Raw genomic sequence first — 15,024 nt, 5'->3', positions numbered from 1 at the left:
TTTTACATGAAAAAAAAACAATATTTTAACGAAATCTGGCCCTATGAAGAATTCCAGTGGTTACAATATGTATTATGGTAGAAATAACTAAAATATTTTGTAGTACAACGAGAGATACTTTCCTACATTCTTGGGTAAAAAGTGCACGTCCTTACTAAGAAGCTTGCCAAGGACGTTCAACAGCAGGACTTGTTGGCTGACAACACTCAAGTTGTGCGTACACTGCTGGTGCTGGTTACACACCGTGTTGCTTCATTCTGACAATGCTGCCTACAACACAATTTTTCATCATGCGCTTCTTAATCGAAGAATGATGCAATGCACAAGAAGTCTTTCTTCATTTAGGATATTGCGGTTCCTTGACCATAACACCATGTCTACCTATTATTTGTTTTATTTGACCGTTTATGAGTCACAATGGGCAGACGATTAGCCGTTTACAACGGCAGGCTATAAAATAGGCTAAAAGCGGTAAAATATCAAATTATAAGTTCACCGACAGTGCAAAATCTACAATACCAACAAAATACAGACGTCAAAATTGTTTCGACTTTATGAAAAATTTTGACAAATTTTGACCTAACGCTTCAATTTTGACAAAATTTTGACAAATTTTGACATGTCAAAGAAAACCGCCCTAGTTATTACACCTCGCATAGGTCAAATACGTGCTTCTAACGTCATAAATGGTGGGAACATTTTTTACCACCTTCGGCGCGCGTAACTTGTTGGTGGTAAGCGAGCACTCCATAAAACCTCGAAATGGTACGTGAGTAGAAAAAGGTTGGGAACCACTGCATTAGGGCAATGAATGACGCCATTCACTAATACTGAAGCCTCCACAAAGCGGCCCAACTTATCCTTGAATACAGTCTGCCTCGCCCGCGGTCTTGGACCACACTGACATAGGTCCACGACCCAAGTTCCACATACTTCTTGAAATATGTATTTCCAATGACTTATAGATTTCTTCTTCCGTTAAATCTACTATGTTCGCCATATTCTCCGTCGGTATTCCAAGCATGACCCTTATGAAGCGTTGATAGAATTTTGGATCGACCCTTTCGTAAAGTTCTTCCAATATTCCTTTGAAATATATATATATAATGTTGTAACGGGATTGCCTTCTCATTTTTCTGTTGAGTTTTTGTTATCACGAAAGCCATGAATGGGTATTTTAGAGTAGTTCTCGGAATTCGTGCCCATAAACTAGTAACAGTATAAACTCAGACGGCACCGCGAAACCATTTGTGTGATGAAACTAAAGCGCTGTACTTGTGCTGAGATTAAAATGTTTTGGTTCACCAAGTATGATTTCATGATTTGCGGCAAGTAAAAAGTATTCAAATGAAGATTTTGTGATCATGTGATTAGTAACATAAACGCCATGCATACCCTTGACTTCGTACAGTGACAACATCAGAAATATATAGTTACTCGACTAACGTCAGTTATGAATAGGTTTTCTATGCGACGGTAATTGAGTGACTACACTTTTCAGAACGTAAATGCCATTGCTATCCACGACCACTTGACCGAGCATGAAATTTTTCACAAATTACTCACTTTCTGGTGTCGTCTCAGATAAAGGGTGACTCTTCGGTGTTTCTAAAATATGTAAAATATACAAGATTACATGTCATTGCCAAGTATGATGAGGGTTCGCTTACAGATTGATCTTAGTTGTAAACAGTATACACAAACGTTTCACAGGCAACATCGGGATTTTTGAGATATGTTCGGGTAAATGCGAAAATACCATGAGAATTCGATATGAAAAATGTTTAAAATGTCTCTTCTCCGTGACCAATGATAGAATTACGCGACGATCATGAAATTGAATCGATTGATGCGCCAAAGAAAAATTTCATTGTCATGCTCAGACAACGGGACTGCACGAGATCTATCTTTTCTGTTTGTGATCAACAGTTACGTGGATAAGTGAATCAATTCCATCGAATTCCATTGCCCTAAATGAGACAATGAGCACGAAATGATGTGGTCTCAAATGAAAGATAAAATCTTTAGAAGTTTTTTTTAGCGACACCCATTTTTTTAGAAAGCCACCGTATTCGAACTGACGCTAAAATATCAGAATATTCCCATAACACACGCGCAATCTCTGTGGTGTCGAGGTTACTCGTCAGCGCGCCTTTGTGAAATTTATATATATAGCACGCATTTCAGCACTGTCGCTGTTTTTTCCGGCGCAGCCCCTATGCATAACTATATGATACGTCACTTCCTTTGCTTCCAGATGATGCAGCAACACATACCCTTACAGCAACTTGCAACATATATAGGCTTTATATGTCTTATCACAATACTGGATGAGGTTCAGTCGTAAGCTTTACCGCTACTGTACAAATCCCTACTTGTCTGGCAACTCCAAGCGCGATCAAAAATTCGTACTAGGTACATATTCAAATTGGCCATCAATAATACAAAAAAGGCCCTACAACAAATCATTTGTACAATTGCGGAAGCGAAAAACCAGGCATCTGCCAGTTTGGTGATTGCATGAAAACTCATGAAGATATGTGTTGCAAGTTTGAATGAGAGTTCATGCTGTTGAGTTATGTGGATGCAAATGGAGTGAGGTATCGTGTTTTGAACGCAATGCATGAAAAATAGGACTGTAAGATGCAGTGTCGGGAAATCGCAAAAGTGATAAAATGCGTGCCTGAGATTTCACAAAATGTTAAGAAGCGATGACCTGCAATGACGAGCGAGTAACCTCGGCGACACAAATATCGTACGGGTGTTATGATATTTATTTGGATAATCTTTTAGCTAAGGGTCGAATACGGTAGATTTCAGAAAAAAATGGACGCGGTAATAGTTCTCAATTTTATTTTTAATTGAGACTACATGATATCTAGAGCGCATCTGTTTAATCAGTTATTCGATATATAATTAGGTCTACTTCTAATAGTTCAGTCCAAATGTTGGTGCGAAATCAGCGAAATGAGTTAGATGGGTCTCAAATGGCAATGTACACAAATTTATATAAATGCTATTTACCTTTACTCCATACACTCATCGCGAGCCACCTGATATTGGAAAACAAGTATAATAGTGTTTATAAAAATCTAAATAGAATACATGCAAATTATAACAGCATTAGATTTGCATTGACTTGTTGATAAAATTACACGAAAGTACACATGAACAACGCTATATATGCTCAAGTTATTCGCAGACGGTCCATAACACACTAATTCAAATACGAAAAGTAAAACATTTCATTATGCCAAAATAACCTTAGGCTATTGTACGAAAACGTTTGAATTTAGATTAAAATGTAGTAAATATCATACAATGAAATGTATTACATATCTAGAACCAGATTTATGTTTTTGTTAATATGGTAAAAGGTAGGGCGGAATGGGGTGTGACCAGGCTAAATAGTCTCAAAACATAGCGTCAATTAATCATCATGAAACATTTTTCACGCAGCCTTGTGACCTGACATTGACTATGATAGGTGTAACGATAATTGAAATTTTGATTACACATCATTGCCTTATTTTTAACACTTTTCTGGTTACGTAGCATTTATCGCAGTTTTGCTACCGGGGTCTTTCGCAATTCTAGAATGAAACTTCCGAGCTAGATTTTTCCGGGCTTCATTACTAGGATGCAGGATCTGGGTCGAATCGTGGAACTCGCTGGTCCTACATATTACTAAATATACATTTTAATAATATATTCATACTAGAAATATATCAAAACCCAAAAATATTTATCAAAACCCAAAAATATATATCAAAACCCAAAAAGTCTCTTCATATTACTAAATACTAAACGCTCCAACACTAATCCTTAACCTGGAAAAGAAGCTTATAATATTGACCAGTCAATGAGTATTTGTACTCATACCCTTGTATCAAAATCATAATAAACAATTCGATATGCATTGCTTGAAAATAGATTAATCGGTACTTTCACTATAGAACAGTTGACGTCTCTTCATCACAATCTTGCGAAAAAACAATATTTACATTTTACAACAAGATCAATACGAAAGAGTGATATAATGTGTGAATCTCAGGCTAATCGAAATGTTTCGGTTCACGGCAAATATAATTAACTGCTCTTCTGGTTTTAATGTATATTCATTCTTGAACTCAATCGAAAAAGTTCTGTTCCCTTCACATCATTGTCTATTGAATCGGGATTGTTGTCTTTTCTTTTTTCCTATCGTCAATCGGATTCTCCGGAAGCTGTAAAGATGAGTGGTATTTATGCAAGATAATACCTGATCACTAACACTAGCGGCTGTGGCATCTATAATGCCATAGGTTTTTGAAATGACTCGAGTCATAACTCCAGTCCGACTCAATTCAAGACTCGAGTCATTTTTTCAAATGCGTAAATTGACTCGACTCGACTTAGAAAGCCTTACACGACCATATCTACACCTCTTGTACAGCGACATATGCTCATCATGCATTCATGTTATGCATGTGGACAGATCATGAGTATGTATATCATGAGTCGATTTATATGCCACAAAAACATCCAGGACAAAATTAAAACTACGACCTTTCCTTTCCTCACTCGATCAGTTTATAATGTACATGAATCGGACCAAGTGATATGACTCGAGACTATAGGACGGCCTAGACTGACATTTCATCGTAATTTCGAAGAATAGTATAACGTCACCACATTGGTATATATTCTTTAATAGTCTTCATATTTAGAAATAGGGCCAGAAACTGTTGGTACTGAGGAAAATTACGATATTATGAATGCAAGCCATTCTATATTTATCGGGCAGAGTTGAAAAAAGTGGGTTGAACCGGATGGAGCTCAAATCTGAACAGTGAACACAATGGCTTGGACTCAGACTCTACCCACAACACTATGACTCGCACTCTACCCTTTACTCACTGACTTGGACTCGGACTTGTCTCGGTGATGAATTGAAAATGACTCGACTTGACTCAAGTCAAAACTATGAAGTTGAGATGGACTTGTGACGTGGAACTTTGTGACTTATTTACAAACCTGAATAAAGCATTCGACAAGCTTGATTATGATTTTCGCAATTTGAAGATGGAGACGGGTGAAGAATTGGTGACGGCGATTTGGTATATTATCTACTCATATGACATTCTCAACTTGGATCAAGTTTTAGCAATCCGCACTCACGATCGGTAAGAGCAACGATACATGGACAATAAACAATTACCGGATAGGCCTACTTCAACACCGCGCTGTAAAACCAGTCTATTTCAGGGGTAGCGCGGGCCGGAGTACTATATTCATCAATAGGCTACTAATATGAACCAAGTACCGGTTGAGAAAGTCTTGAGATATCTGGTATGTCGATCTCTTATTGGATGGTGCAAATACACCCTGCATTCAGGGTGTTTTGCCCGTTAACGTGGCCGGAATACCGAAATGTTTGGTCGCGGCATAGACGTGTATATATAAATAAACATGTAAATAATCGACAACGGTGTTGGAGAGCGAATTCGATCAAGACAAAGTGACGACTGCTGATGCAATCGAACCTTTAGCAGTCGCTTCGATATCTATTTCGCAATTATCGGCAGCGCCGGCCCGAACAGTACTTTGTTAGACCGTAAAACAGTCTTTACAATTTTTTCAGCTCAATTACTGTCGCTATCGACCCTGATAGCCATACAAACATTTCCTTTACGGGTCATTTAATCACCACAAATTCTACAAAAGATTAACAAACACACACACAATGTTTAGTAGCTAACAAAGTCCGGGATTACGCAACCAACGAATAAATCGCAATAAGTATAACGGCGAGCAAAGACTTTTCAATTTTTTTCTATTGGTGTACCAAGGTTTTGTTTTCTAGTCGCGCCATGCGCAAAATTTTTACAGATGTAATGACCTAATTTTGTCAATGATATTGGCACTTGCATATATTATGCATACTGTAATTTTATCGATATTTAGCCCATTTATCAGATTTACCGCCTAGGCCCTAGGTAATGAAGGTGATGATTTCGAAAATAGTACGCAATGCGCATACTAGTGACGTGCGGCGAGGTTCATGGCTGGTGAGGCACACGCAGGCTATCTAGGCTACTAGTCGCCATCTGCTCCAAGTGATGTGTTAGATAAGCCTAGAAGTGGGACGTGCTACATGTCGGCGAATACAAATATGGAATTATAACATAGAATATCGACCTGATGTAAATGAATATTGCAGTCGAAAACACCATAGCAACAACAAACAACGACAACACAGGCTAGGTAAATATATCACATACATATATCATATATAAATCACATACCACAATTTAAGTTTATAGATATGGGTAGAAAATACATTTCAGGTACAGCAGTAAAGGAATGTATTTGTCCCGCATTACGTATGGGCTGTCGCTAGTATATTGTTGGTTGATAGCGCGTTGCACTACGCTGCAATTGTCCGATTGCTCCCTAAACAGATTCGTTTGTGCCTCACCTGGCTATTGTTTCTCTGCGATGGCATCGTCTGTAATAAAGCCGAACGTCACATTCCTTGACGAATTTGAGGGGGTTCAGGTGCTCTGACACTTAATATTTGGATTTTCAGAATAAGTGCCGCGATAGCATTTGATTGATACCAGTTATTATCAATTGCGAGCTGTTTATGATGAACTGCACTGTGACAGGTTATGCCTCACTTATGCCTCACCGCTTCTTCTGCGGCAAATTTGTGAATAATAATTACCCAAATTCATGATATTGGATGAAAAAATCTCTAAATTTAATTATTTAGGAACATCGATGGAAAATATCGATAATCATAGAGGGTTTCCACAATTTATTCTCACACATCCGGACGACGGGGGAGGCACTGCCTCACTTGCCTCATGGGACTGCATGTCACTGGCGCATACTCCATTGTATATCGGTAGCCATTTCATACCACCCTGTTAATAATGTTCACGAGTTTCCCTGCGGGTTATCTTCGAGCGGGCCCATTGTCATTAAATACTTTATTGAATCATATTGTTATTTCGTGTTTTTCGAGAAAGACTCCCCACACGTACCAGATCAATATTGTATAATCTAGGCTTAAGCTCGAAGAACCGCTACCGCACAATTGCCGTGGTTACTACCGTATTACTCCTACTGTAACGAGTACAATGACAGTGACGTCGCTATGTATGGAGCCAGTCTACTCGTGTGTAGGCTATTTGATAAATAATTATTACCGTTTAGAATATTGGGATTGCGGCAGCATAATGCAAATAATAGTAGAAATGACACACGCACCTTTCCGCGACTGAACCAATGGTGTAGAATTTGATGCTTCTGTTCCTCGCTGAAAATTGCGTACTGCCCATGCAAAATGCCAAGTTCCTCTTCACCAAGATGCAATTCCAGTCGCACAAAACGCATCCATTTTTTATCGGGAATCACATTCACAATTCCTTTTATTACTTTCCTTTCGTCCCAATCTTCCAGAAATTCTAATTATTCAATATGAAATATCGAGTCATATATAACAATCGTATAGTATCGTGGGCAACGAACACCAAGTTGGGAGCCCCAGATCTAGTCCCCTGGACTCTCACTACGTTTGAGTTTTAAGTGAAATTAAAAATATATCTTTGCGCACGATTATTGTAATGTGAATGAACTAGCTATTGTTGCGTTATCTTGTACCCTAGGTCTTTGTGTTTTACATATGAACGCTTATTGATTAATAGCGTCTGCATTGGGATGTGAAGATTACATGTCTTTATGTGAATGAATAACTAGAGCAGGGGTGCGAAAAGTTTTTACTCGCGGGCCGCATTCAACATCTTAATCGATCCGCGGGCCACTCTTTATGAAATATAGATTATTGGCCAAAGCCGAAAATGTGTATTTAATTATATAGAGACCAAGGTAATATGGAGATAAAATGTATATCTAAAACTAAATATAGGAGTCAGAAATATTGACAAGATGTGATAAGTTGGTCGTCCTCAATAACCGATTTGTCAAAATTAGACATTAAAGTCGATCAGGGTCGATTCTTGTGACGAAATAGAAATTTGAATCCGTGGGCAACACTCTGTTCATAGATGTGCTGATTCTACTTTTGCTTCACCTCCAGGAAAAATAATGCTTCAAATAGTTTCTTCATTATATTGATATTATAAATATAAAATATAAACACATATCGAAGACGAATCTATCTGACACACGCGCGAATCGGTTTTTGCAACCAAAACACTGAAAGTACTAAACTTGCTGGAGTTTCAAATTCAAAATCACTCTCGTGAAGCGAGTTATGCCATTTCTGTTTTGACTTTTTGTGGTGTTTTGCAAGTGAAACCTTTCAAAATAAGTGGGCCTGGCGGTCAGGCTATTGCGGTAGAAACAAAAATAGGAAATAAACATCATAGTAAGACCATGACTTATCATTGTCATGGTGAAATATATCAAGAAAAAGTTCAGTCACCGCAATAATTTGATTTTTAGTACTTATTTTATCAATATTTTCTGGACGGTTTGGAGGCTGCACAAACGGAGTTGCTGGTGTAGTAACTCTCAATTAACTATAGCACGTGGGTGTCCACTGTCCATCATCCGACCCGTGAAGCGATTCACCGTAGGTTATATACGTACCGCCAGCATAAAGCATCCCGGCGGCCTCTGGCGAAACGGGGGAACATAACGTCCTCTCATGAAAACGAATACACGGAGAGGGAAGTAGTACTAGCATTGAAATCAAGAATTCTAGCGAATATCGAGGCAATAACGAAGAATACCTCCCAGTTAAACAAATCTATCATCGAACTTATATCCACCTATCAAGCCAGCGTTCGAGAAAGGGACGTAACACTGAATATGTCAGAATCATGTCGGTGACAAACTGATTCTGATTAATCATTATGCTAAATCCGCAAACCAGGGCTCTCATTCACAGATTGAAAAAATCTGCTGATTACTATAAAAAATCCTAGTTTTCGCATCAGAATCGCGTACTTCCTAATCGTGGGATTGATCAATGAACGCATTTCCTTGAATCCAGGCTTCAAGGTTCCATAAAATGAACTCGAACCAATACAGTACCTTGTCCGATCATGGTTCCGGCAAACGCCTCTGCTTTTTCGATTAACGTCCATAAATCATCTGTTATTGAAGATCAACTAATTAGCTGATATGAAAATTCATAAGACACCGAAACATGAAATTATTGAATTCACGATGATTCAGTTGTTTCCCTCTTTCGTGAATTTGAAGAAGCGTGTGGTTATAGGGTTGCAATTAAAACAAACGGTTTTTCCAAAATATTTGTTTAAAATATGTTTTCAACAGTGTTATAAATAACGACCCTTTAAAAAAGTATGTTTTTTCAAGTTGTAAAATTATGCCATAATTGTTCAAATATTTTCCAAAAAACATCATGCTGTATGAGCCTACGAACACCTACCACCCGTATATCGATATAGGGTGGCTGAACCTTCAAAATAGTCGGTTCAACAGCAATAGTACAGATATTTCATCAAAGGAGCTATATTTATCCTATATTTCCAATTGTCAATGTCAATCCACTTCGACGTCACATTGAAAATGTTGGACGTCATGACTTGAAAAAAAAAACATGTTTTCAACAAGGTCCTTGTTTTAAACCTATTTGTTTTAAATTCATTATTGTTTTAAATGCAACCCTAGTTGTGGTAATAATGTGTAGGATAAGTATGATATATGGAGATATGGCTTTCAAATATTCAGCAGAGACCTGAATATTCTGAAATATGCTCATGAAATATGCTTCGGAATTCGTCATGAAAGATGTCCCTTGGTATCTTTTTCAAGAATTCAATATAGAAGCAGCTCTCCCGAGATATATTTTCAAAAATGAGAGGTACGATGACGTTATAATATCAATCATATTCAACTCACCTTCATTCTTTGTGCGGTAATGTAATAATGTCCGTATTTTTTGCTTCTGTGACAAGACACCGAACGAACGCCGAAGTTTGGCCAGTTCGCCGTATTTATTTTCTTTCTTTAATATCATTTTAAATGCACTCCATTGTTTTTTTATCCCGTAAAAATCTCCAGGAAATACGACACCTATGAAATATTATATTGACATTTCGAGAAAGAGAGACAGATTATCTTTCGGTGATCAGATACATAATAGCCTACACATATCGAACAGTTTTTAAGAGAAAATGATGATTGTTTAGCACAAGAAAGCAGAAAGTCAATTTGACTTCATTTTCCCAGCTTGTCGCAAGCTCAGGCGGGCTGATATCCTGATGTATGCCATGACACCAGCTACCAAACCATGATTTGGGTGACGTAATAATGATAGCGCGAAAATATTAATTCACTACGGTTCATGAGAGATACGATTAGTGGTACGTGGTATAATTTAAACAATTTTCTACAATTGCGTCTTAACTACAAAAGTAACAGAGCCCTTGAATTTCCTATTAGCTTTATTTGAATCATTTCACGTTAGAAAAATTAGGAATTATTCACAATTTTCATTCGCATTTATCCGGATTATTCATTTGAACCACATTCGTCATTCGCGCTGCGATTGTTTTCATTCCCACAAGTGCGAACCGTCACATAGGTTGAAAAGCACTGCCCTAAAGCTTTGAAAATGCGCTTTGCGTTCGATGCCATGTATTTTTGAATGTTGTCCGAATTCATTCCTGAAGGTGCTAGTTATTGGCTTTATCGGTATCTCACAAAAGTCAGACATTCGTCAGGCTAAGCTTATATTATTACTAGGGCGTTTTTTCTTGACATGTCAAAATTTGTCAAAATTTTTCATGAAGTCAAAAGTTTTTTGACGTCTGCATTTCGTTCGTATCGTGGATTTTGCACTGTCGGTGAACTTATCATTTGATATTTTACAGCTTGTAGCCTATTGTATTGGCCTACCGTTGTAAACGGCTAATTGTCTGCTCATTGTGAATCATAAACGGTCAAATAAAACAAGTAGGTAAACATGGTGTTATGGTCAACGTACCGCAATATCCTAACTGAAGAAAGACTTCTTGTGCATTACATCATTTTTATATTAGGAAGCGCTTGATGAAAAATTGTGATGTACACAACATTGTCAGAATGAAGCAACACGGTGTTTCACCAGCAGTGTACGCACAACTTGAGTGTTGTCAGCCAACAACTGCTGCTGTTGAACGTCCTTGGCAAGCTTCTTAGTAAGGACATGCACTTTCTACCCAAGAATGTAGGAAAGTATCTTATGTTGTACTACAAAATTATTTAATTTTTTCTACCATAATGCATATTGTAACCACTGGAATTCTTCATAGGGCCAGATTTGGTTGAAATGTTTGGTTTTCCGTGTAAAATGTTGCATCTTTCTCAGCCAAAAACGTTTCTTCATGCGAAACTACTTCGTTAAGACAGTCAGCTCCAACGGGAAATGAAGATAAGTGGTACAATTTTACCTTTATGTGGGAAAACACCTAATTTGCATACGTTAAGTCAGAATTTGGTCGAAATTCATTTTGTTTAGGTCAAAAAAGTCAAAATTAAATTTTTTTAGATCAAAATTTTCCTTTTTAGGTAAAAAACACGCCCAAATTATTACATTTGAAATTCATGAAAACATCTGAATATGACAATAAGAAGTGCTCGCTTGCATGCAGTACATTTTCTAAACCTCTCGATTACATGTTTTATTTCTTCATAGAGTACCTTATAATCAGTGATGTGTGGTCAGGGGAGGCAAGTGAAGCATTATGTGATTCTCCATCGATGTTCATGAATGACTAATTTTGTAATATTTTAAAACACAAAATCATCGAATTTACGAAAAGAAATACTCTTGTAGCAAACATTCGGGACTTTCACCAGTGCCGTATCTTGAATTCGACTGCCTAATGTAGTTTGACTTCTTGGCTATCATGGGCTCAAATCACATTACAATATCTCCAAATATTGCATCACGGTATTAACATACTTTCCAATAGATTCTTGGAGGTACAAAACTTCAATATACAGTTTATTATTATAGGCATTTTAAAATGAAGCCGAATATTTCCGGCTGACGCTCGTCAGGGGCAATCGTCTGTAACTATAGTGGAGAATTGGAAAGTACATTGCATGCCAACAATCGTATCTCCAATGATTGCATCACGATGAAGTCATATTTAGTGATAATGATAAGATTTTTGACATACAATGTTCTTTCTAATTCTCAAATAATTGCTGACTATATTGTCAGACGAAAATTCTCGGATACTTTTCAATCTGAATATGCCATTCAATTACATACTTTCGAAAAGTTTTGTGCGATGTAAACTACTTCCTATCAGAGATGATATTTTCTTAACATATATATGTTGCCAGATGGTATGTAGCCTATAAAAGAATTATACCGCAAATCCTTAGATTAGTTTGAATAGTTTCATCGCTAAAATTTAGATACTATGAATATGTATAAATGAAACTCACCAGAAAAAATTTCATCAATGACGTGCTCGTACCCCGATCTCTTGACTGTTAAAAATTATATAAAAACCTTTTAAATCACAATATCTCCAAATCATTTTATCCCAATGATAACCTAAATCCAAAGTTTCAATTTGATGTTTGTTACTATCACAAGTAAAAGTAATCAATTTTTAAATTAAGGAAACAGTGGGATCCATTGGCGTTCTAATAATTCACAATTATATCTGTATCTATTTCGTATACTAGGTAGTCGGGATGGTGTGAACCTCATGACGTCACGTGACGTCGCATTGCTAATTCCAACCCCACATTTCAGCGAAGTGATAGCCTGTTTCAATATACACGATACCTAGCGAGAACGCGGGCAACATAATGCCACGATGCTCAAGTACATATTGATGTTTTAAACATCGTCAAATGTATCAACTGGAGCAATCAAGTGGTATAATAATCCGATAAATTCAATATCTTCCGTCTCTTTGCCAACAATTTCGACGAGGACTAGCAAGGAACAATAAGCTTTCGCCTAGTGGTCTAGGCCAGACCGGACATTGTATTCGGCGTCCGAGTATTGCTACGTTGATTAATTGAGCAGAGTGTGAATCGTTTTTTTCTTGCTACCGATATTTCCTCATTAACAGCAGTAGCCAGCACCCCGATCGCACGGATTTAGTTATTATGAAACAATAAACATGTGCATTGTGCAAGCAGGTTTGACCCCGTACGCCTGATAGATATTTTACATCAGAAAACGATATCAATTTCACTCATTGGTGGAATATGTATCATTCGCTGACTACTTACAATCCTGCATGTAGTGTATTTCGCTCTTGATGTTTCGTGATTGCTGGTCACGCTCGCAGCAGAGAGTCAATAAATTTTCACAAACGGAAAGCTGGATATTTCCAGCAAACTTTTGTAACCGATCAAATAAAATTTTTGAGATTTTCAAGGTGCATGCTCGTTTAGTATTGATTTTTCTGTGCTACCAACGCCCATGCATAGAGTGGCCCCGCAGTTGAAATGCAGTAAATTTCAACGAAAGATGTTATAATGAAGCGAAAATTGTAATTTATGATTAAGGTTCACAGTGCAGAACCTACCAAGATTCGTTTGTGAACGTGAACCCCGAAATTTCTGAGGTTCACACACAGAATGCGAACGTGAACCTCACGCTCACACCATTTTTATTAAGTAATGTTACATATGTCCTCCTTTAGGAAGATTGGTCCTCCTCTTTCAGTAAATCGCAAATAATCTCCAATGACGTCTATATGTCCCCCTTTTTGGAAATTGGTTTCCCTTTACAGCTTTGACAGCAGGGCTAAAAGACAGGAAAACTGAAAATCACGAATGACGCAAAATAATGACGCGAAATACGTAATGCAGACGCTTGTGTGGATCATTCGGGAGTCAAGTTGGAGTCTTGACCTTTATCCGAATATTAGATATGTTGGATATCTTTACATGGGCGTTGTTATATGTATATGACGTTCACGAGTTGATTCACATATTCCTCACTATTACGTCACAGCGACAAATTTATTTCATTTTATCAAATTTGGCCAATAGATTTTACTGACGTTGGCACCTAAAAAGAGTCAGTCGCAATGCTTAGAGCAGGGGCTCTCATCAGCCCTTTCTTGACCGGTTTGAAAATGTGCTGTGGCCCACATCTTATCTTATATTCATAATCCTGTTCAATGTGTGGTAATCGACGGCGCCGATATGCCTATTCACCTAACATATGCGCATTTTCTCTTAATTTACTGATGATAATTAAATCTAGACCTCTAGGGACACGAAATCGCGCGAAGCGTGACGAAAAATTTTCAGTTTAATAAATATCCTTCAACAAACGAACAACGAAATAATCTTAGGCCTCTTTGAGCTCGCCAATTGGGGGTTGGGTGCGTCAGTTATAGCCTGGTAGACCATGGGATAAAACTCCTGTGTATATTTTGATCGTCCGCTGCTCCATTCACGTCGCAAAACACAAAGATCAAATCCCCGCATCCACTGTGTGAATAGGGTTTTAGTTCCCCTATTGTGAGAGATAATATAATCATCCCGGGCCGGCTTCAACTCAGCTGGAACCGTATCAACTTTTGGTGGTCCATTCTTTAATACTCCTTGAAGGGTTAAAAATTTGCGCTACAATAACTTGCAAATGTGAGACTGGAATGATGGTATTTACTACTATCCTCGTGCCTCGCGATCATCGAACAGTTTTTACGAGAAAATGGTGATTGTTTAGCGAATGAAAGCAGAAAGTCAATTTGACTTCATTTTCCCAGCTTGTCGCAAGCTCAGGCGGGCTGATATCCTGATGTATGCCATGACACCAGCTTCCAAACCATGATTTTGATGACGTAATAATGATAGCGCGAAAATATTAATTCACTACGCCTCATGAGAGATACGATTAGTGGTGCGTCGTATAATTTAAACAAATTTCTACAATTGCGTCTTAACTACAACAGTAACAGAGCCCTTGAATTTCCTATTAGCTTTATTTGAATCATTCTACGTTGGAAAAATTACGAGTTATTCACAATTTGCATTCGCATTCATCCGGATTGTATTCATTTGAACCACATT

General features: G+C 37.7%; 2 protein-coding genes across 3 annotated transcripts in view; both read right to left on the bottom strand.

The window, feature by feature from the left end:
- The window catches only part of LOC145446954 (uncharacterized), a 486,702-nt gene that overhangs the window by 360,218 nt on the left and 111,460 nt on the right, over positions 1-15,024 (bottom strand). The window lies entirely within an intron of this gene.
- Positions 4,167-10,000, bottom strand: LOC145446598 (uncharacterized). The gene is made up of 4 exons (XM_080324945.1): positions 9,883-10,000; positions 9,049-9,108; positions 7,258-7,454; positions 4,167-4,226 (listed from the first exon to the last, which is right to left on the bottom strand). The coding sequence occupies exons 1-4, from the start codon at positions 9,998-10,000 to the stop codon at positions 4,167-4,169; spliced, it is 435 nt and encodes a 144-aa protein (XP_080181071.1).

This window comes from Botryllus schlosseri, chromosome 9 (assembly GCF_051294905.1).
Source record: "Botryllus schlosseri isolate E-star chromosome 9, Bs_hap1, whole genome shotgun sequence".
In the NCBI taxonomy this organism is placed as follows: domain Eukaryota; kingdom Metazoa; phylum Chordata; class Ascidiacea; order Stolidobranchia; family Styelidae; genus Botryllus; species Botryllus schlosseri.
This window is presented reverse-complemented; position numbering and strand designations above follow the sequence as displayed.

Bases quoted from the DNA above. Each gene is read 5' to 3' on its own strand.
- LOC145446598 (XM_080324945.1), bottom strand. From the start codon at position 10,000: ATGATATTAAAGAAAGAAAATAAATACGGCGAACTGGCCAAACTTCGG. The intron at 7,455-9,048 runs GTACTGTATTGG...TTGAATAATTAG, and splicing joins CGGAACCATGATCGGACAAG to AATTTCTGGAAGATTGGGAC. The intron at 4,227-7,257 runs GTGCGTGTGTCA...TCATCTTTACAG, and splicing joins ATTGGTTCAGTCGCGGAAAG to CTTCCGGAGAATCCGATTGA.